General features: G+C 39.3%; 2 protein-coding genes across 2 annotated transcripts in view; one reads left to right on the top strand and one right to left on the bottom strand.

Moving 5' to 3' along the window:
* LOC131842278 (dynein axonemal intermediate chain 7-like) overlaps window positions 1-9,728 on the top strand; it is a 35,296-nt gene extending 25,568 nt beyond the window's left edge. The window contains exons 12-19 of the mRNA XM_059190814.1: window positions 2,062-2,218; window positions 3,080-3,222; window positions 3,895-3,970; window positions 4,467-4,620; window positions 5,579-5,727; window positions 6,718-6,787; window positions 8,256-8,357; window positions 9,187-9,728. Coding sequence (XP_059046797.1) covers window positions 2,062-2,218; window positions 3,080-3,222; window positions 3,895-3,970; window positions 4,467-4,620; window positions 5,579-5,727; window positions 6,718-6,787; window positions 8,256-8,357; window positions 9,187-9,324 — 989 coding nt within the window. The 3' untranslated portion in view covers window positions 9,325-9,728. The remainder of the gene's footprint in view (window positions 1-2,061; window positions 2,219-3,079; window positions 3,223-3,894; window positions 3,971-4,466; window positions 4,621-5,578; window positions 5,728-6,717; window positions 6,788-8,255; window positions 8,358-9,186) is intronic.
* Window positions 9,729-14,521: 4,793 nt separating this feature from the next.
* LOC131842329 (GATA zinc finger domain-containing protein 14) overlaps window positions 14,522-22,225 on the bottom strand; it is a 22,520-nt gene continuing 14,816 nt past the window's right edge. The window contains exons 14-17 of the mRNA XM_059190867.1: window positions 20,593-20,736; window positions 19,741-19,880; window positions 17,193-17,295; window positions 14,522-16,407 (exon numbers count right to left, since the gene is read on the bottom strand). Coding sequence (XP_059046850.1) covers window positions 16,102-16,407; window positions 17,193-17,295; window positions 19,741-19,880; window positions 20,593-20,736 — 693 coding nt within the window. The 3' untranslated portion in view covers window positions 14,522-16,101. The remainder of the gene's footprint in view (window positions 16,408-17,192; window positions 17,296-19,740; window positions 19,881-20,592; window positions 20,737-22,225) is intronic.

Below are 22,225 nucleotides of genomic sequence, written 5' to 3'. Positions count from 1 at the left end.
GCAAACATTTAAATTCGTGATTGTTTGTATCGGTCTGAATGTTTTCTATATATTATATATTATGTATGTACTCACGAAAACAAAAATATATCTATGTATTATTTGTATATCAGTTATCTAGTACGTATAACATAAACTCTGCTTAGCTCACGACTGGGCTGCGCTGTGTGTAATATTTTAAATATTATTATATTAATTATCAACGAGTATAATTAATCATTTCGAGCGGACAGCTCCTTGGGATATAGCTATTTAAATCAGTGTCTAAATTTGTGGTTTTGTTCTAGCGTATGTCACGTGAGGTGTACCTATGTATTGTGTACTCTATGAACCTAAACTCGCTAATACCTCAATGGAAATATTTATTCATTTATAATTAATCTTTAAGTAACAACGATTGCTTATGTTAATCTATAGATTAAAGTATTAATCACTAGATAAATATGCAGTCAAAATTAATAATACATTGACATTGATAGGTAACAAACAAGTATATTAAGAGCATCGTAGCCTAGTGGTTATTAGACCCAAGCAGTCGTGGGTTCAAAACTGGGCGACACTAAAAATAAACTTTGTGTATTAATGTATAGTTCTGGCTAACTCTAACTTGAAAGAAAGACCAATATCAAGACAAAAATTAATCCGAGAATCTGCCACGTTGGATTCTAATGTACTATAATATCTCGCCTTGCTATGTTGAATATAATGTTTGGTATATTTGGATTCAACATAGCGAAATGTGGACATGTCAAGTCTTGCGTTCACCGCGACTGTTATCCTATATTAGGTAGTCAATTGTCTTGCATCATGGTGAATTCGCTATATTGAATTCAGATAAATATACCCATTATTTGAATTCAATACAACAAGAAGAGACTGGTTAGCCCAGCCCACCTCTATTTTTTTGAGTGTTTTCTTTATATATTATATATATATTTACAATAATTATATGTTTAAGTATATTTGCTTCGCATGGGACTAGATGGCGCTGTTCATATTAATTTTATTTAGATTATTCGCAGTGTTTTCAAAAGTCAGTCAGAAATACTGACTTTTGGAAACAGCGGCATATTTACTTACTTAAACATATGTTATATGTTTACATGAATCTACGTCCTTTGAAGTCTAAAACATCGTGTTAACCAGGCGACGATGCTCTCAATCAATCAACAGATATAAAGTTATATAGATAAAGTGACTTAGTCACTCTGTATCTAGTAGAGGATGTCACGCACGCTCCCAGATAACAGTAACATCCATTTATACATACCACAATATATATCTATGTATATAATATATGTATTTACAAAAAAGAAAAGTGACACCTCAACATATAGTTTAATTCGTTCCGTAACCTTGCTCGTATGTCAAATTGCTCGCATTTCAAAGCAATTCACGAGCAAAGAATAAAAAAAAACTAGCGGTGAAGTGATGTTGACTTATGATAGCAAAGGGTAAACCTACACGCGGGTCACAAGTCTTGGGAACTGCTCGGAGTTTCACTCTCTGCCACACACACGGTGAATCCACGGAATGCTAAAAATAATCATCTCTGTAAACAAAGCAAGGTGATTGTCTCAAATCGTTTTAAGGCACATGCAATTATATTATTTCTTTTTGCCACGCACAACCACATTGTGGAATCACCTTCCAGCAGTGGTATTTCTGAACCGATACGATATTGAAACCTTCAAGAAAAGAGCTTATTCCTTTTTAAAAGGCCGACTACGTACTTGCAATTCCCCTGGTGTTGCGGGTGCTCATGGGCGGCAGTAATCACTTACCATCAGGTGAGCCGCATGCTCGTTTGTCCCCTGTATTATAAAAAAAAATTATGAAACTTATTAAGCACTAGCTACCCACCCCGGGCAAGTTATACATGTACACGCACGGGTGTATTATATATAAACATTTCTCTATAATCACTCTATCTATTTAAAAAAAACCGCTTCAAAATTCGTTGCGTAGTTTTAAAGATTTACACATACATAGGGACAGACACCGACAGCGACCTTGTTTTATACAATGTAATGATAATAAAGTACTCTGTTTCTATAACAGTGCAATTACCCAAGAGTCTGCAGCCGATGAATTACCAGGTACAATACCGGGCGCCCTCACCCCCGCCGGTGGGGGTGACCCGGACGCCAGAGGAGATCGAGATGGAAATGAAGAAGGTGGAAGCTGAATATGAGAAATTAGCGCTAGTGTCTATTGAGTAAGTATGTAATTTTTTTATGCGTGCCGTTTTTATACTACAATGCTAACAAACAATACGGCTCGTCTGATTCTAAACGGTTACCGTAGCCTATGCATAGTGTTCACTTATTTGTTATTTATGTCTTCTTGTATGTAAGTTGTTATCGACGTAATATCTGTTCGTTAGCCATAGCTCCACGTCTTTACTCCGCGGCGCTTGCGCAGGGAATCCCTTCCCTCTTGCGCACGGCGGTCCGTGTACGCTCGGCTCGAGACGATAGATAATAAACTGCTAGTGTTTCCACATACACTACACTATGGAACACCAGGGGTGTTACGTGCGCGTTGCCGACCCTTAAGAAACCTTAATATACCCTTCTTGAAAAACCCCATACTGTAGTCTCTCGAGAAAAAAAACTTCGGCAGGTAGTTGAGTGTACACGGGAAGAAGCTCCTCTTAGACCGCACAGTCTGAGAGTCCAGCCGTACCCACGTACAAAAGATCTATATATATAATATAATAATAATAATAATAATCTCAGGACAATTCACACAGCGCCATCTAGACCCAAGTTAAGCTAGCTAAAGCTTGTGTTATGGGTACTAGACAACTGATACAAATACATAGATATTTTTTTTTTTTTTTTTTTTTCGTAAATGCATACATATTATACATAGAAAACACCCAGACCGATACAAACAATCATACTCATGAATACAAATGTTTGTGCCGTGCGAGGAATCGAACCCGCGACCATCGGACGTAAAGCGGTGTGCTATACCGCTAGACCACCGAGGTCGTCATATATATTAAGACTTTCTTTTAATGACTTACACCTAAAAATATTTATATTATGAAATCTTTAATTATTGTTTGTAGTCTGCCACAGGAACTAATATGGTCGGAGCCACCGGTGGTATGTCAGTGGCAGGAGGCGAGGAAACTCTGGACAAGCAACTATGTGAACGATTACAAGTTCAACGAGGATAAACTCACGGTGCAGTTCAGAACTGGAGTGTTGTGTAAGTGGCTACAGTACTATTGTAAACTGTAAAACATTTGTATCTTGTCACAATAATAATTTATTGGCGGTACTAGCTATGCCCGCGACTTCGTCTGCGTGGAATAGTAACCTTGACCAAATAAAGAAAATATTTAGTTACATTATAACCCAAATACGTTTCATGGTTCCACTATAAAAATTATGATACATTCATCTTGTCACAATTATAATTTATTATATAGGAAAATGTTAGGAATTGACGATAATATCACGGTGAGAAGTGTGACTATACAATAAAATAATAATAATCAACATCATAAAGTAATCTTCACCATTTCATTGTCTTTATCTTATTTTCAACTTCCGAGAAGAGATTCTCAATTCGCCTGACTATTTTGTGTATCTTATGCAATAAATACTTCATTTCATTTTTGTTGATTCTATTTACAATCATCTTGGTTGTATTTTTTTGGTTGTAAAATTCAAAATATCTTTATTCATGTAGGTCTATTACAGACTCTTATGATATGTCAAATCTACCGTCAGTTCGGAATGATTTCGAGATGAGAAGAACTGACCAGAAACTCAGCTCGTATCCTTTTTAAATAAATGGTATAAATGTTATCTTGATTTTATACTTTTGTCCCGAAGTTTGGAAAAAACTGTATGTACATATATACTTTCATTGCAGGGCCGATAGGTATTGCTACACTGAGATACAGCAACATGCCGTACCAGGGATGGGATGTAAAACCAGATCCTGACAGGTATGTTTGATTGTTAAAAACACTTTTTTTCTATAATTATTAAGTATTTACCAAAAACTAGCTGACCCTGCAAACGTTGTTTCGCCATATATTAAAATTGCTATTAAAAAATAGGGTTGATGCTAAAAGGGCGAATTTAGAGTTGTATGTATTTTAATGGCACATTATAAAAAAACTAAAAATAAAAAAATCGTCCAGAAACTAAAAAATAAACGTTAGGTGAACAACCCTTAACATTTAGGGGTATGAAAAATAGATAAAAGCCGATTCACAGACCTACTGAATATGCATATAAAATTTCAAAAAAATCGGTCGATCACATTTCGGAAGAGTATGTTAACTAAAATTGTGACACGAGAATTTTATAAGATGTAACTAAGTATTTATATCAGTTATCTACTACTCACAAGCTCTGCTTACCTTGGAATTAGATGGGTTGTGTGAATTGTCCAGGGGTAAAAAAATATAATATAAATAATTGAATGCTTGTTTACAGTAAGGGTGTCATAATATCAGTGACGGGGGTGAGTGTGACGGTCACGTGGCTCTGTTTGGGCAACTCGGTGCGCCTCAAGTGGATCGCAAACGCGACAACGCCGGCGCTGAAGGAGCACTTCAACAAGCCGTACAGCGTCAAAAGGATGCTCCAAGTACGACTATTAATATTTTCGAATAACTCTCTGTTATATGTGATAGACTATGGTAGACCAGCTCCGCAATTTTGCACGCTGTATCGCCGTAGGATGGTCGCAGATTGGATTCTTTAGTAACGCATTTTTTATTATTATTCTGAAGTATGACTTGTTGTATTGATTATATTAAATACTAGGTGTTACTCGTGACTTTATCTGCAAAATAAATAAAAAAATATTTATTCACATAGGACCTTTCGTCCTCTTATGCACGTATTTTTTTTTTCACTATTCCTACCGTCTGAGAAGAACTGGCAATAAACTTAATTATTACTTAATTAAACTTAATTTTATATCATTTTAACGGTTTTTAAATTTTTTTACAATTGACATTTCAGTTATATTAAAAAAACTACCGACCCGTCCTGGCTTCGTACGAATGCATTACAAATCTTTGAATTTCTCGGTTTGTTCTATACTTATAACACACACATAAACCTTCCTATTGAATCACTCTATCCATTGCTAAAAACTGCATTACAATCCGTTGCATAATTCAAAAGATATAAGCGTACAGACATCGGCGGCGACTTTGTTTTATACTTATATATATATATATACTAGCTGTCCCGGCAAACTATGTTTTGCCATATAAATTAATAACGCTATAAAAAAATAGGGGTTGATGATAGAGGGGTGAAAATTTTGGATTGTATGTATTTTTGTATGTTGTATCATAAAAAAATAGATACTAAAAATTTTGACTAAAAATAAAAAATAAAAATTTAGGGGTGGACTACCCCTAACATTTAGGGGGATGAAAAATAGATGTTGGCTGATTCTCAGACTTACTCAATACGCTCACAAAATTTCATGAGAATCGGTCAAGCCGTTTCGGAGGAGTATGGGAACGAAAACTGTCACACGAGAATTTTATATATAAGATATAAAGAAGTATTTTCTTATGTGTGTTCAGATAATGCGGGAGGCAGCATGCGACTTCTTTCCAGACTTCGACGCTCACAACCACATAGAAGGCTCCTGCCCCAAGGAGTGGGTGTTAGAACGGCATAACTACCACGCTATGGCATTCCTTTCCAGGGCATACAACTTTCAATGGAGCAGGTAATTATATTTAGTTTTACAGATCCATTTTTAAGTTTTATTTTTTTTCGAAATAAGCTAATGCTCTTGGCCACAGCTAGCCTTTACAGGTTCACCAAATGATGTAGGGTCGAGTGCTGTAAAGTGTGTGGCTGAAGGTCAACTCCTGCCTGACGAATACGTCTATAGTCTGACAGTCTAGAGGTTCGAAACATCGTAATTAGGCGGAAGATAATTATTAGTTTGAAGATTAGGACCTCATTTCTAGTATATCCACCATATCAAGTCGACCTCCATGCAATTCTCCCTGCAAACTATCGTAACTAGAAGTTTAATCAAGATATGCTCTGCTATGTTTTATCACGACCTGACCTCATACTCATCTTGTCATTCTCCACTCGTACTCCGCCAGCGTATAACGTAAGCGCAAGCGGATGTACCTTTCCAATACCAGCCATTAAAAAAAATCATGGTATTTTTGATCCCCATTTGAATGAGACTGGGGATCCATCGAAGTGGGTTATCGTAATGAACATGGCGATGTATTATTTTCTATTTTAGAACTTGCTTTATACATTCTTTACGAGTATAAAAGTTGGTAAAAAAAGATCTGAAATAGTAAAAATCTATTTAAAATATTTATATAAGTACATATGAATACTATGAGTATAAGTATATATGAAATATATATAAGTATATATAAATACTTCAAAACTCGTGACTTTGGTCCTGATTCTGCCAACCACCAAAGAAATTGTGTATTTCTTTTGATTTCTGACTGAATGATGGAAACACCAATAACAAACATATTTAACTGAGTAGTAAGTTTCAGCAGTTACGTTTATCACTACGTTGACAGTCGACAACGCCTCTGACCACCCTATCACAAATTGTTACCTTGTGAATATATTATTATTTTTAATATATCAATACAAAAATTATAAAACAGGAATTTAATTATCAATGTTAATGACTAGTGTAGTTAGTGTGAACCTATATAAATATTTACAGATGGAATGCTGCTGCTGGTAATCGTACTGTTGTTATGCAAATACGAGAGGCAGTGGACAAGAAAAGAGAGGTATCTTACTAATATTATAAACGCAAAAGTTTGTGAGTATGGATGAATAGATGGATGGATGTTTGTTATTCTTTCACGCCAAAACTACTCTATAGATAATAATACGTCACTTATATAGCTTATACAACAGAATAACACATAGGCTACAAATTTCTCGCCGGCGCAACCTCGGATACTTTATAATAAAATAACATATACTGAAACATAGATAACATATACTGAATTGTACGCATATCTTTGGAAATAACGAAAGCAAAACGGACCATAAGACCAAGAACAATAAGAACTTAAAGAGAAAATGGAATTTGATAGAATGTTTAAGGCTGGGAATGTAATGTGTTGCCACTGTATGCTGTAATTTTACTGCCATAAAATAGAAACTTAGCTGCCTTATTATTCTATGAACTTTGTAACGTATACTTCATATAGGTATAAATAAAAAAAATTAAATAATTTCAAAAGAAGCTACAAAGCGACTGAAATAGGCGAGACAGAGGTGCCCACAGACACAGTTGTACAATGTGTGTCCGATGAAAATAACTCGAAATAGTGTGTTGGAGAGTGCATTCGGTATAAATATCAGTTTTATCGCTTAACAATATCTTACATACGTTATGAATTCTATTGAGATGTACCTAACTATAGATTAAGATAGGTTATCTGTTACCATTGCTACAGTAATATCAAAAATAGAATGGATTAAGATTCATTTATATACCTATATGTATGTTTGCTGTCACACATTGTTTTCTCCAATTCAGGAATAATAAAAATACTAATTATACGTAGAAATAATGACTTAGTGAAAAAAACACCTTTTTACACAATAAATGTCTCGTTTTGAGTCTAAGAATAAATGATCAAGGTATGTTCTTAGCACTGTTCACATTGTTGCATTTCAGAATGTACTAATATTAACGATTTTATTGTTATACTTATATTCTTTGTGATATCGCTTTCACGCCAAATTTTCTGCACTGATTTAAATGAAATTTGGTATACAGATAGTCTAGAAGGGTTCGAAAGGGGAGATGAAACGTGCATGATAGAACTCAAATAGCACCTACTAGTTTCAGACTTATGTCACAGAGTTATGTATTACGGTGATGTTTAATTAATACTAATTTTAATTATTTCTTTTATTCGGTGGGTTTGGGCTATTGTCAGGTGCTAAGAACAGTAACACTGCGACCTGTATAGATCTATTATTCTCGTCCTTATTCAAAGTTTGCTACCTAAACCCGTGAGGGACAACACTGTACTTTTATAAGTGTAGGTACATTTCTCAGTATGTATGTAAGTAAGTACAATAAAATATCTACTGCATGCAGGTGATGGCTTTATTTTATTACAGACACTAATAACATGGATTAAGAATGATATTTAATGTACGATAAAAAATTTAATAACTAAATAACTACTACACCTCGTTTACACGGAAATAAACATTATTGTCATATTGTTACAGTCCAAATTCGAACTTCTGTATGTGACGCCGCAGCGGGCCACCATTCTCAAATGTAATGAGATGTCTCAGGAGTATAGTGCGGAACCTATGATGGGGTTACCGGTAATTTTTTTAATACAAATCTTCCTTTATTTATAAACCTGGACTCACATTAAGTACACGTAAGTCCGAACAGCGACTAATAGGACTGGATTTCAAACGAACTTGCTGTTCCGAAGTGTCGTTAAGAAAAGTTAATGCGTCTAATAGGAATGGGTATAAAAATTTACAATACGGTACCAAAGGATGTACTGGAATTACCTTAATTTAATACATCTGTCAAATCATATTTATTGAGAAAAGCCTTACTGCCTAACTCACAAAATAATTACTTAGATGACAAACGTAGGTACATGGCTATAGGTACCTCTTCTCTTCTACTTGTTTTGCCCAAAATGGTCCATAATTGATCTGCTTTGAACATAACCAGCTAATAACTACCTACTGTAGATTATTTATTGATTTAGTTTAGGCTACTAATTGCCTATATTATGAATACCTTACAGACTACCATATATATGAATTATTATATATTAAAATTAATAGAAAAAATAAAGATAAATTGGCCATGTGGTCACGGCACTGATAACGGCAATCTGCCACGGTAGCGCCGATACACCACACCCTTCGGCCAGTAGTCCTCCTTCATGAAGGTGGGCAGCATGTTGGCGGGAAATCGGGCCACAAACGCCTTGAAACTCGCGTTGTGACTCGATGCCAGCTGCGTCGCCCTCAATGTCAGGTTACTTTTGGCCTGTATGTAGTCGACAATGTCCTGCTCTTTAGTAGCGCAATGGCTACCACGACCACCTACCTGACATGACAACATTACACTTATGGAATGCAATGCTTAAACATATAGCTCTGTACTAACTATAAACCTTTCTTCCAGTTCTACCCAGACCTGTTCACCCTGAACATGTCGTACGGGTCGGTAGACGCGCGCCGCGCCACCTTTAACATGAAGTATCGACTTGTCGAGACGGTTTTTGACATGTTGCAAGAACTCAAATTGTCAAGTTACTCGTAGACTAAACGTGTCACAAAATTGTAAAACAGCTGTCTGATTAACATCCGATGGTCGCGGGTTCGATTCTCGCATGATGCAATCATTTGTATTCATAAATATAAATGGCAATTGCTCTGGATGTTTTTTATGTATGTTAAGAAAACGTATTTAAATAATTCTGTCAGTTATCTAGTACCCATAACACAAGCTCTGTTTAGCTGAACACTAGCTAGCGCTGTGTGAATTGTCCAGAGTTATTATTATTATGTTGCCATTACTGCCTTCCCTTTATTCCTGTATTTAGGTCATTATAATTTCTTTAATATGTGTTTGTGTATGCTAATATTATAAAGAGCCTAACCGATTTAATACGGTTTGTACTGCCATTTTATTTTTTGTTATTTTTAAAAATATCATGTAGTTGTTACATAACGTATCAATCAAACACTCTTGAAACACGTAATAAATTCTGGTCCCATAACCTTTCGTAGCCGACTCAAAAAATTTTCCACAGGTATCATACAAAAATCAAACAAATCTTACTATAAACAAATTCTATTTTTATTGATTAATAAAAAACTAAAAACTACTAATAGTATAAAAAAAGTAAACTGTCACTCCTTTGTCTATGAAACTGAAATAAAAATGTTAATTTACAAAATAAAATATTACTCATTAACAAATATATAATTGCGATACAATGATTTGTGTGAGCTGGTGATTTATGTATATACATTTTAGGAGTTTTTTTCTACCACGACCGATACTGACATTGTCTGAATTGTCTATAAAAACATATATTTTAAAAAGAGGCAGGTAATAAAGAAGTTGTAATTTAATAAAAATAATATAATACATACATACAATATTTATTAATCTATTAACATTAAATTGTATTTTTTTATTAAAACTTATATAAATGGTAGTTTTGGGGATAATTTTATAACCAAGTTTTAAACTACCATTTAATAGAATGATAAACGAATATTTAAAATGGTTTGTTTTGTTTTCTTTGACAATACAAACAGTGCCAGTTTTAAAATATCAAACGCTTTTAATTTAAAAGCAAATTTACTTACACAGCAGAGCTTTACATTATAAACATAATAAAATATTTGTCTATAAAAACACGTTTGTATAACGATAGCAACACGCATGCCATGTGACCGTCACATGTGCATGTTACTCGCAACTCGGAGGTTATCCGTAAATTACGTCACTTTCGTCCTCGCTGATCACATTTATGACACTCCCCTTCCCAACTGTAACACTTGGGGGTCGGAGTCTCATGTGTGACAAATGTCACATGTTTTGCAAAACTTACTTATTACTTCTTATCCATTAATTATACAAATAGAGACGGTAATATTTATAAGTCATTAATTGTAAAATTTCGCTATTTAATGCTAAACTATACATTTTAAAATATGTCACAACGGTTACTCCCCTTCTCCCACGCTTTGTCACACAATGTCACACTTCAAACCCCTCCCCTCCCTCTGTGACGTAATTTATGGATGGTCCGTTATTGTAGCAAGCGGCAATTTAATTCCATTTGCCTGCAACATACAAATTTCTAAGCTATTGCTAGATAATGTCCTATGTATTGTCACTTAAATTAATTAAATAACATTTTAAGCAACACCTCGCACCTCTGCTCAAATAATGTCACTAGTCAAAAGTATTTAAAAAGAATTCTGTTCTGAATATTCGATTCACAACAATATCTATGGAGGTCGCAGTGCTACAGGTCTTAACAACTAACAATAGCCCAAAATCCAATCGAATCGAGCCTCTCATTCTAATGGGATCAATATTTCGACGGCCTGACCCACAGTTCGAAGCCCTAGCGGTGCTCTTAGACTAAACTCGTATTTTTAGCTACTCCTTTAGTCCTTCCGCGGTTTTGGAGTACTATTTTCATCGGATGAAGCTATAAAAGTCGTTTTACCAAGTATTAGATGAAATCAAAGTGTGTAAAATTAAGATAGAATAAATATGAAACGCTTATTTCTCGCTAATTATCTTCTTTTCGCTTGTGACACCATTTGAAGAGAGCTACGATTGTTATGTGTAAATACTTTAATATATTTCTAAGTTACAAACATTTGTACGTAGTTAAATAGGTAAGTTTATTGCAATTTCCACAAAGCGCATGCAACTTGTATGCAAGCAGAGTTTGCGGGCTTGTTCATTAACTTACATAAACATATAACTTGTAAGTTAATTGTTATTATACAAGCTGCTGCCTATATATAAGTTGCACAGGCTCCTACCACATTACACTGTGTGGAACATATCACGATGCATTCACTTAGATTAATATTGTAAATCTGCGGCAGTGTGTTTCAATGTGAACATGCCCTAATGTCTTGCCAATGTTTAATATAAACTTCTTAAAAATCTCTGGTGCCTAAATTATATAGCGAACATTTAATTTTAATAGTTTCAATATACGAATGTTATTTAACCATAACGAAATAAATAAAAATAAATAACAGTGTACTATTCAACAGCGCCATCTAGTCCCAAACTATAGGTATCAGACAACTGTTAGAAAAATACATAATTTACATAGAAAAACACCCAGACCAATACAAACAGATACTCATTAATACAAATTATTTTATTGTGCGGGAATCGAACCCGCGAACATTAGAAAGGCAGTGTACTAAACCGCTAGACCACCGCGGTCATAATCATAATTGAGACAATTGTTTAATTAATCTAAATGACAGGATTAAAAAAAAACAATTGCAGGCAAAGAGGAATTAAGTATACAGCTTGCTAAAAAAAAATAACCCGGCTATTAAAAAATATATATCTGCCGTAAGCTATAGCATGAATTACGATAGCTGTATGATGCGAAGAGTTGGCAAATTTATAAAGCCACAGATAACAAAATACTAGAGTAGAGTATAAAAAAACAACTTTGAACTATTTAGCAACATAAAACTCCGCTATAAAGTTAGTATATGCAAATATACTTTCAATCTAAGTGGACAAAGAAAAAACATATTATCATTTAAAATAATATGAGACCCATATTAAAATCCTTTAATGTATGGCAGCACATAGTGTTTTTTTTTTTAATTGTGCACCTAATCATACACCCAAAATGCCTAAGGTCTGCGAATAAATTCAGATTCGATATAACTTAAAATATTTAACATATGTTTTGTAGCTGAGGACTGGTTTTTCCGCGTTTATCACAAGCGAGATCGCAGTGCATAGACGTGCACCATTTTTTTTTTTAATTTTAAATAAAGCCGATCACAGTTAATATCTTAAAAAGAAACATAATAATCGAAAAAACCAATCCTCATACGTGCAAGCAGATTTTACTTGCCACCAAATAATGTGTATCCAAGAATTTTTATGGATTGAAACATATATCTCCATATTTGTTTTAAATTCAATGGATTTTTTTTCTAATATAGTAACGACCGCCTCTGATAAATAATTAAAAAGCATTTTATATTAAATTACTCAACTAACTAAATGAATAAAACATTTTTTTTATCTGTTCTTATTATTTACAATAAATGAATGATTTATTAATAATGTTTTAATTGTCAGTATTGCCATATACGTATATTTACGTATGTATATGGTAACACTGACCTATGCCCTATACGTATGTTTTACAACCACAATAGGAAGTATAGGTACTGTTATTTGGTTCGCCAGATGGAAACTGACAGTCAAATATACAGGTACAAGTCGTGAAATATATAGAAAGCAGAAAACTAGGGATATTAACCATGAAACAGAACAGCCGTTCGGTTCTCTCGGAGCAAAGAAGAAAAAAGGTAAAGGTAAATGATTATTTACCTTTACCATTTTTCTTCTTTGCTGAAAGAGTGATTTCTATGAAAGGTTGAAGAATCCAACCTTTCATAGAAATCACTCTTTCTTCTTGATCGATTTAAATATATATTTATATTTAAATTATAAAATATATATTTTCAGATTTCCTTTATTCAATTCATTTTAATTCAATTCAGATTCTCTTAATAAAATTGTTTCCGTTAAATGAATTCTATCCCTCGCTTTCGCTTTACCTTTTACAACATCGAATTTTTTTTTATAATAACATGTTTTGTCCTTTTTTATACAATTGCAAACAAACAATAGCTGATTACATTTGTTCGTTATTTCTAAAATTTGTCAAAAGCAAACATTTATTTTATAATAATTATTATAAAAATATCAACTCGGATTAAACTACCATTGCATCAGACTATATTGCCCTCGTTCAATGTAAAAACTATACTGGCTTGCAAATATACTTCATTTTTTTATACTAATTATATGAGCATGTTTTTCTATCTCAAGGCAATTCGCACAACGCCATCTAGTCCCAAGCATAGCTTGTGCTGTACTAGACAACTGATATAAATAAATATTTTAATATATAATATACGTTGAGAAGACCCAGACCGATACAAACAATCATAGTCATGAATGCAGATGTTTGTACCGTGCGAGGAATCGAACCCGCAACCATCGGCTATCTATAATAGTGGTGCCTTTTCTGTTTTACAATGGCAATATAAGTGATCTACCCTGCTTGATTGTCTACGAAACTAATAAGAAATTAATTTATGGGAATTTTTGCCCAATGCAATAAAGGGTAAGTTTAAAAATCGACAGTTTATAATAACAGACTATAGCTACACAAAGTGTTAAAAGCTGGGTAGGCTTACATATAGTAAACATAGATTCGCTACACTCACTTAACATTTGTCATTATAATCGCCCAATTTACATAATATCTTTTTAAATTATAGCCTACGTGTTATTCTGTTGTTCAAGCTAAATTACTGTAGTTTCATTCAAATCCGTTCAGTAGTTTTTGCGTGAAAGAGTAACAAACATCCATGCATCCTTTCTCACTTCTTCATACTCACAAACTTTTGCGTTTATAGTAATAGATAGAATAAAATAAATTGTATAGACAGTTATCTGTATTTTTCTTTCGTTATATGAATTGTGTTATATGTACTAGGAAATATATATTATTCTGTATGGAAAATAGAATGTTTACTCATGAATACAAATGTTTGTACTGTGCTAGGTATCGAACCTGCGACCATCAGAAGTAAGACGGTGTGAAAGATATTTTGAATTTTTTGAATTCGTGTTCAATGACACAACTAATGAATTAAAACAATACAAAAATTGGTTAGTTTGAAATATATGTTCAGGTGCCAGAATTCAGTTGTTTCCATAGTCTGTCTATAAACTGTCGCTATTGGAACCTTCTATGTTTAATGATATATGTGGAATAGTACTAATTACTAAAAGCAAAATTAGTTTAGTCATTCTATGCTAAAATAATATCAGAATGACAATGAAATGAGCAATCGACTATTTTGACATATCAAAAACATTACTGTACCTTACCCCTTCCGCCATTTTGCATTAACACTCATTTCTCAAAATGGCGTCTGTACGCAGAATTTTTTTATGTAAATATAATGATTAAGAAGCTTAAGGTGCATTTCTAAAAAATAAATATATTCAAATTATGTACCACGAAAGTGCTAGAATGTTCTGGATAAATTTTTCCAGTCTTAAATTTAATAATTGTGATTTAATAAGAAACAACACACTTACCAATTATTTTAAAATACAAATATATATCTACAACATTTTTTTATAATTTTTCGTCTATATATATTTTTTTATAAATGCATTATAAGTTCAGAAGTGCCATTTCATAATAATTTTCGACTTTTAACAAATACTCGTCTTTATTATCTACGAATTTGGATTAACAATGAGGGAAGGGTTAAAAAAAAGGATTTTAAAAATTTACTTTATCAATATTTATTTGCCAGTCGATTGCTCAGTTCGATTCGTAATTAATAAAATATACATACAATATACATCGAGAACTACGCTTTATACATAACCAGTAATTATACATTGTGTAGTGAACAACGCCTAATTTCCCCACCATCGTTATATTCTTGAAAAAGAAATACGAATACGTATATAATAAATATAGGCTGCTTTAGGTCGCGCCATTTCATGAGATGAGAACATAAACAAAATGGCGTCCTAGCTTTCCAATTTATCAGCTTAATATAATTTAATAATTTTACAATTATATATCTCGATTCTCGAGGCTGACATATAAATCTATAACGACAATTAATAATATAATAAAACATTTATAGATTCAATTAAGATGGCGAAATTTGACATATTTAAAAACAGAATTCGATTTATACACATTTCCACGATTGCTACCTAATAGTTTTTGTTTTGATTTATCAGTCAATAAAAAGTAGCCAAACCCCCAACATTTGTTCAACCGTTTGACCAAACTACGCCTAGGCCAAGTCATATCTACAAATACAATAATCAAATTGAATGTACAATCATACTCAGATCAGAGTAAATCAGCCACGGAGGAAATTGAAATAAAATTATATAACAAATAATCAATCGATTATTGGAATCAAATTATTCAATCGATTATAACTAAGGCGAAATTTATACTTCATACAAATTATATTGCAACACCGGTGTTTACAAATATAGATGTCGACTGGACAATTGTTTGTCAAATATACAACCAATGTCAAGCAGGAACCGTCAAATATAATAAAATGATGCTTATATTGGCTAGTTTACGTCAATATCCAAAGGTCAATGTTTGACCATAGCCACAACCAATCTGGTGAATACTTACCAAGTATGGGGATATTACGCCCAACATACAAATGGCCAACTAGTTGGCTAGTCAAAACAACCACTGTACAAGTGGCCTGCAAGAAGTAGTTATCAACACAGATGTTTGACCAACTGTTCGGAAATATCGTTCTTCGTCAGTTCCGCGTACTCCGCCGCGGTTTTCCCCCGCTGCAAGATCTCTATGGTACTTCTAGAATCGAGCTGCCTCAAGTGATGCAGAAGTTTTGTCTCCGGCAGGGGATTTACCGGTTTTGCAACGGTGAGTGTTGTGTTCTTCAGGGCCCTGGCTACTGTTTTGAGGAATTTATACCATTGGCGTTCTTGTGACGTCGCGTCCGGGGTGTTGACGAGGCTGGATGCATTCTCTACGAGAGCGCACACACAGCTCAGAGTAAACTGTGGACCAATTGCAAATGTTAGCGTACATAATGTACATAAATTATTAACACATTGACGGACAGTAGGACACAAACAAGTTCCAAAAATAACACTGTATGTTTTTGGAATATAAATTTTTAGAATATTAAAACTTAGTTTTACTTTTTCTGCTTACTTAAACTTAATTTTGACACAATTCAAGAGAAAACACGATCGCACTCGTATTGCACGTGGTTGCGAAGGGAGTACTAGCACGCGCATCGTAGTTCCTTCGCAACCACGTGCGTACTGAAACTGCAAGTCGTGTAACGGGTGGAAAACAAAATTCACATCATCACACACTAGGCTTGTACTTGTACGCCGATATATTGGTGCCGCACATTGGTGCCGCTATAGCCGCAGAGTCCAAAAACGAGCGTTTCGTTTTAGACGGCTATTGCCGTCATACCACATAGTGAACTTCGCTTTGACGGCTCTAGACGCATTTGTCTGTCAACGTGTAATAAGTTATTATTTACTACCCACTCCGGTTTAACACGAGTGTACATGTATTATATACACGTATACACGAGTGTACTGAATCACTCTATCTATTTAAAAAAAACAGCATCTAAATCCGTTCCGTAGTTTTAAAAATTTAAGCATATATAGCGACGGACACACAGCGACAGCTACTTTGTTTCATATTATATAATGATAATATTTTATTTAAGGCCCGCCAAAAAAATTTCTTTGGGCCCGTTGATTAATATAGTTACCCCTGTTTTATACGATATATGGTTTTAAATTGTAATTATACTCACGGCGGTAGTGAGTGCGTACGGTGTCCTCGCCGGGTCCAGCGCTTCTGACAGCAAACTGCTCGATTCCAGTACGGCCGACCAGCCGGTCTGGTTTTGCATGTATCTGTAAAATGTAATTCATTTTTACCACCTTATACCACTAATGGTCAAAGGTCTCCGTGCAACGTGTGAAACGTTCAGATCAGATCAATTAGCCAACAGTACTAATTCACTACAAACATCACAGCAGCCGCGCGCGCGGGTGCTCCACACGTGGAGCTGCCCCCCCGCCCCCCGCCCCCCGCCCCCTACCTGCGGTAGTGCGCCGCCAGCGAGGCGAGGCCGGCGTCGGAGCGCCTGGCGGCGGCCGGCAGCGCGCGCAGCAGCCGCGCCCACAGCAGCCGCGCGCGCGGGTGCTCCACACGTGGAGCTGCCCCCCCGCCCCCCGCCCCCCGCCCCCTACCTGCGGTAGTGCGCCGCCAGCGAGGCGAGGCCGGCGTCGGAGCGCCTGGCGGCGGCCGGCAGCGCGCGCAGCAGCCGCGCCCACAGCAGCCGCGCGCGCGGGTGCTCCACACGTGGAGCTGCCCCCCGCCCCCCGCCCCCGCCCCCTACCTGCGGTAGTGCGCCGCCAGCGAGGCGAGGCCGGCGTCGGAGCGCCTGGCGGCGGCCGGCAGCGCGCGCAGCAGCCGCGCCCACAGCAGCCGCGCGCGCGGGTGCTCCACACGTGGAGCTGCCCCCCCCCCCCCCCCCCCCCCCCTACCTGCGGTAGTGCGCCGCCAGCGAGGCGAGGCCGGCGTCGGAGCGCCTGGCGGCGGCCGGCAGCGCGCGCAGCAGCCGCGCCCACAGCAGCCGCGCGCGCGGGTGCTCCACACGTGGAGCTGCCCCCCGCCCCCCGCCCCCCGCCCCCTACCTGCGGTAGTGCGCCGCCAGCGAGGCGAGGCCGGCGTCGGAGCGCCTGGCGGCGGCCGGCAGCGCGCGCAGCAGCCGCGCCCACAGCAGCCGCGCGCGCGGGTGCTCCACACGAACCTGGAGCTGCCACCCCGCCCCCCCCCCCCGCCCCCTACCTGCGGTTGGGCGCCGCCCGCGCGGCGCGGCCGGCGGCGGCGCGCCTGGCGGCGGCCGGCAGCGCGCGCAGCAGCCGCGCCCACAGCAGCCGCGCGCGCGGGTGCTCCACACGCTGACCGACGCGCTAGCGAACCCCCCCCCCCGCCCCCTGCCCCCCGCGCGCGCCTACCTGCGGTTCTTAGTGCGCCGCCAGCGAGGCGAGGCCGGCGCTCGGCATCCGTTCCGACACAGTGCTACCGGACTTTCCGCGTGTGTAGTGTTGTGTTGTGAGGACTGCCTGGCGGCGGCCGGCAGCGCGCGCTGCAGCCGCGCCCACAGCAGCCGCGCGCGCGGGTGCTCCACACGTGGAGCGGCCCCCCCGCCCCCCGCCCCCCGCCCCCGCCCCCTACCTGCGGTAGTGCGCCGCCAGCGAGGCGAGGCCGGCGTCGGAGCGCCTGGCGGCGGCCGGCAGCGCGCGCAGCAGCCGCGCCCACAGCAGCCGCGCGCGCGGGTGCTCCACAAGCCGACCAGGCCGAACCCGCCTGGAGGAGCTGCCCCCCCTAGCCCCCATCCGCCCCCGCCCCCTACCTGCGGTAGTGCGCCGCCAGCGAGGCGAGGCCGGCGTCGGAGCGCACCCCGCCAAAGCCCTGGCGGCGGCCGGCAAAAGCGCGCGCAGCAGCCGCGCCCACAGCAGCCGCGCGCGCGGTGCTCCACACGTGGAGAAAAACTGCCCCCCTCGCCCCCGTTGTAATACGCCCCCGCCCCCTACCTGCGGTAGTGCGCCGCCAGCGAGGCGAGGCCGGCGTCGATATAAAGAGCGCCTGGCGGCGGCCGGCAGCGCGCGCAGCAGCCGCGCCCACAGCAGCCGCGCGCGCGGGTGCTCCACACGTGGAGCTGCCCCCCCGCCCCCCGCCCCCCGCCCCCGCCCCCTACCTGCGGTAGTGCGCCGCCAGCGAGGCGAGGCCGGCGTCGGAGCGCCTGGCGGCGGCCGGCAGCGCGCGCAGCAGCCGCGCCCACAGCAGCCGCGCGCGCGGTGCTCCACCAGCACCATCGACCCTGGAGCCCTGCCCCCCCGCCCCCCGCCCCCGTCTGCCCCGGCGCCCCCTACCTGCGGAGAGAAAAGCCTAGCGTGCGCCGCCAGCGAGGCGAGGCCGGCGTCGCGATCCTAGAATCGCCAATTACAACTTAGGCGGCGGCCGGCAGCGCGCGCAAACAGCCGCGCCCACAGCAGCCGCGCGCGCGGGACCGCTGCTCCACATATCGTGGCAAACTACTGCTGCCCCCCCTCCTAGCCCCCAGCGCCCCATTCTGGCCCCCGCCCCCTACCACGACAAACGGTAGTGCGCCGCCAGCGAGGATAATCGAGGCCGGCGTCGGCACTGCTGCCCCTGGCGGCGGCCGGCAGCGCGCGCTGCAGCCGCGCCCACAGCAGCCGCGCGCGCGACCGACACACCGGTACTCCACACGTCATAGAGTCCACCGCCCCCCTCGCCCCCCGCCCCCTGCTCCAGCCCCCGCCCCCTACCTGCGGTAGTGCGCCGCCAGCGAGGCGAGGCCGGCGTCGGAGCGCCTGGCGGCGGCCGGCAGCGCGCGCAGCAGCCGCGCCCACAGCAGCCGCGCGCGCGGGTGCTCCCACACGCGGGACACGAACCTACGGACCAGCGCCTGCAACACACCCCCATGTTACTAGAATAGCATATAAGGTGACAGTTGCCTGATGGAAAACAGTAACCGTGGTCTATATACATAAACAGAACTACGGACTGCCCCAAAATTACTTAAGTTTGTTCTGTTTACCATAAGAGAAAGTTTTTAAAGAAATTGACAGACAGACAGACTAGTTGCCAAAACTGCATTATGAACAACGCAATAAATTTGGAAAAGTTTGAATAAAATTTGATAATGCAACAAAAACTACCCTTTATAGGGTGGAGTGATTCCACCCCAAATTTACCCTCTAAAGAACCCTATTATGCAGGTCCCGGGGATGTCTCTATACCCGTTGTGGTAGCTCGTATGGGATGAAGAGAAACCACTAATTTAGTAGTATTAGTGATTTATTTGGAATACTTCACAACTTATGTGCGTAAAATCATGTCATTAGTATACTATACAAACAGGTGATTCCATTCATGGAGTGAGAAGGCAATGCGAGTGCGCTCCTGCTCGCACCGGGTTTATAAGCAAGGCGATCGCGTTGCGCCGGCAGTTGGCGCGTAGCTGTATTACACTAATCATGTGTGCTGCTACACCATCATAATCCATTTACCAGTTTAGATATGAGAGTGTAAAAAAAAAAACTCATCTCTGTACCTATACTATTAATGAAACTTATTACTAAGGAAAGGAACTACGAAGTAATAAATTGTCAACTTACCCTGCCCTTTCGAACGGTAAGCATCTGAGCCAGCCTGTCGCCGTGCAGTAATCCTGCGAACATCTTATTCACCAGCTCTTCTTTGTCCTCGTCCAACAGGTTCTTCACAGGAGTCGGTTTTTGATTCACAGCTAAATTCACCACCTGAGAAATACGAGTATGAAAAGTCAAGATATAGAAACTCCAAATTAGCGTGAAACTATTTGGAGACTTTATTGGTCTGATGATTTCGTATTTAGCTGTCTCACCATTGAATAATGGCAGATTCGATCCACCACCATCTTAAATTTTTTTACTTAACTAGCTGTACTCGCGACTACGTCCGCGTGGAATTTAACTTTATTTTATCTAAAATAAAACAATTTTTCTAAAATAAAAGTAGCCACAGTTATTATTACACTCATTACATCAGCTACCTACCAAAAAAAAGACTATAAATGGAACGAATGGCCCTCTTTTGTAAAATAAATATTGTATTTATATCAGCTGCTTTGCCCCATAACAAAATACCATACGACATAATGCTATGGAAATAGCTAAAGTACACAAGTTTAGCCGTTGCCACATCTGTTAATTGTCTAATTCTTCTTACCGCATAAGCGGCAGAACTAAGTCGACTCGCCAATTTAGTAATATGAGCACCCCATTGCAACTTGGAATCTAATGTGATACCTAGAAATACAGTATCGTCAACAAAATTAATAGGTTTATTGTCCAATACGATTTTTGAAACTACCGGTCTTACATTGGGGAGAGTAAATTTGATACATTTAGTTTTATTTGCATTTAGTAGCATATTATTAGCAGTAAACCATTTTAAAACATAAGAGAGAGCACCGTTTACTTCGTCCATATCGTCAATATGTCGATTGACTTTGAATACTAATGAAGTATCATCAGCAAACAGAACTATGTTAGGTATCTTTTCTACCATATAAGGAAGATCATTTATGTGAACTAAAAATAAGAAAGGACCTAGAATAGAGCCCTGAGGAACACCCATTTTAATACTAGTTCCCTCAGACTTTACACCATTTATTTCAAGTTCAAAGGGAACACATCCTCTTGAATCACTGCTAAAAACTGCATTAATATCCGTTGGATAATGTAAAAGATCTAAGCGAACACACTGATTTTTGGTATATGAATAAAGCAGCTTATACAACGTCGGTAGATATATGTACGTACGTATTTAACATAGTCGGTTCTATTACGCCCTCACCTTCAGCTCGGAGTGCAATTCCGCCACGTGTGTTATAACCATAATAACGCCACTTATATCGTAATATACTTGCATTCTTTATAAAATTAAAGTATCCGATTAAACAAATCGGTATCGCGGGTTCACTACTACCTCGCTGTAAATGTCAAAATTTCAAATAATTTTACCAACATTTGAAATTTTGACATTTACACCTAAAACAGATTACAGAGTAATCTTATTACCAATATACTAATATTAGGTTAAATAAACTTAACACGGCCACAGATTATATTTCAGTACATAAGGAAGTTTGACATCTACATATTTGAGGTACAAAGTCATCTGCCAGAGGTGTCCTCTGTCTCAACAGTACAAGTACTAAATAGTTTGGTTTGTAATCTATACGTCGGTTGAAGAGAGACGTAGAGA

The sequence above is a fragment of the Achroia grisella genome, unplaced genomic scaffold (genome assembly GCF_030625045.1).
Source record: "Achroia grisella isolate CSIRO2021 unplaced genomic scaffold, CSIRO_AGI_Agris_v1 utg2156, whole genome shotgun sequence".
Lineage (NCBI taxonomy): Eukaryota > Metazoa > Arthropoda > Insecta > Lepidoptera > Pyralidae > Achroia > Achroia grisella.
The sequence above is the reverse complement of the archived record's forward strand: the minus strand, read 5'-3'. Positions and strand labels throughout refer to the sequence as shown.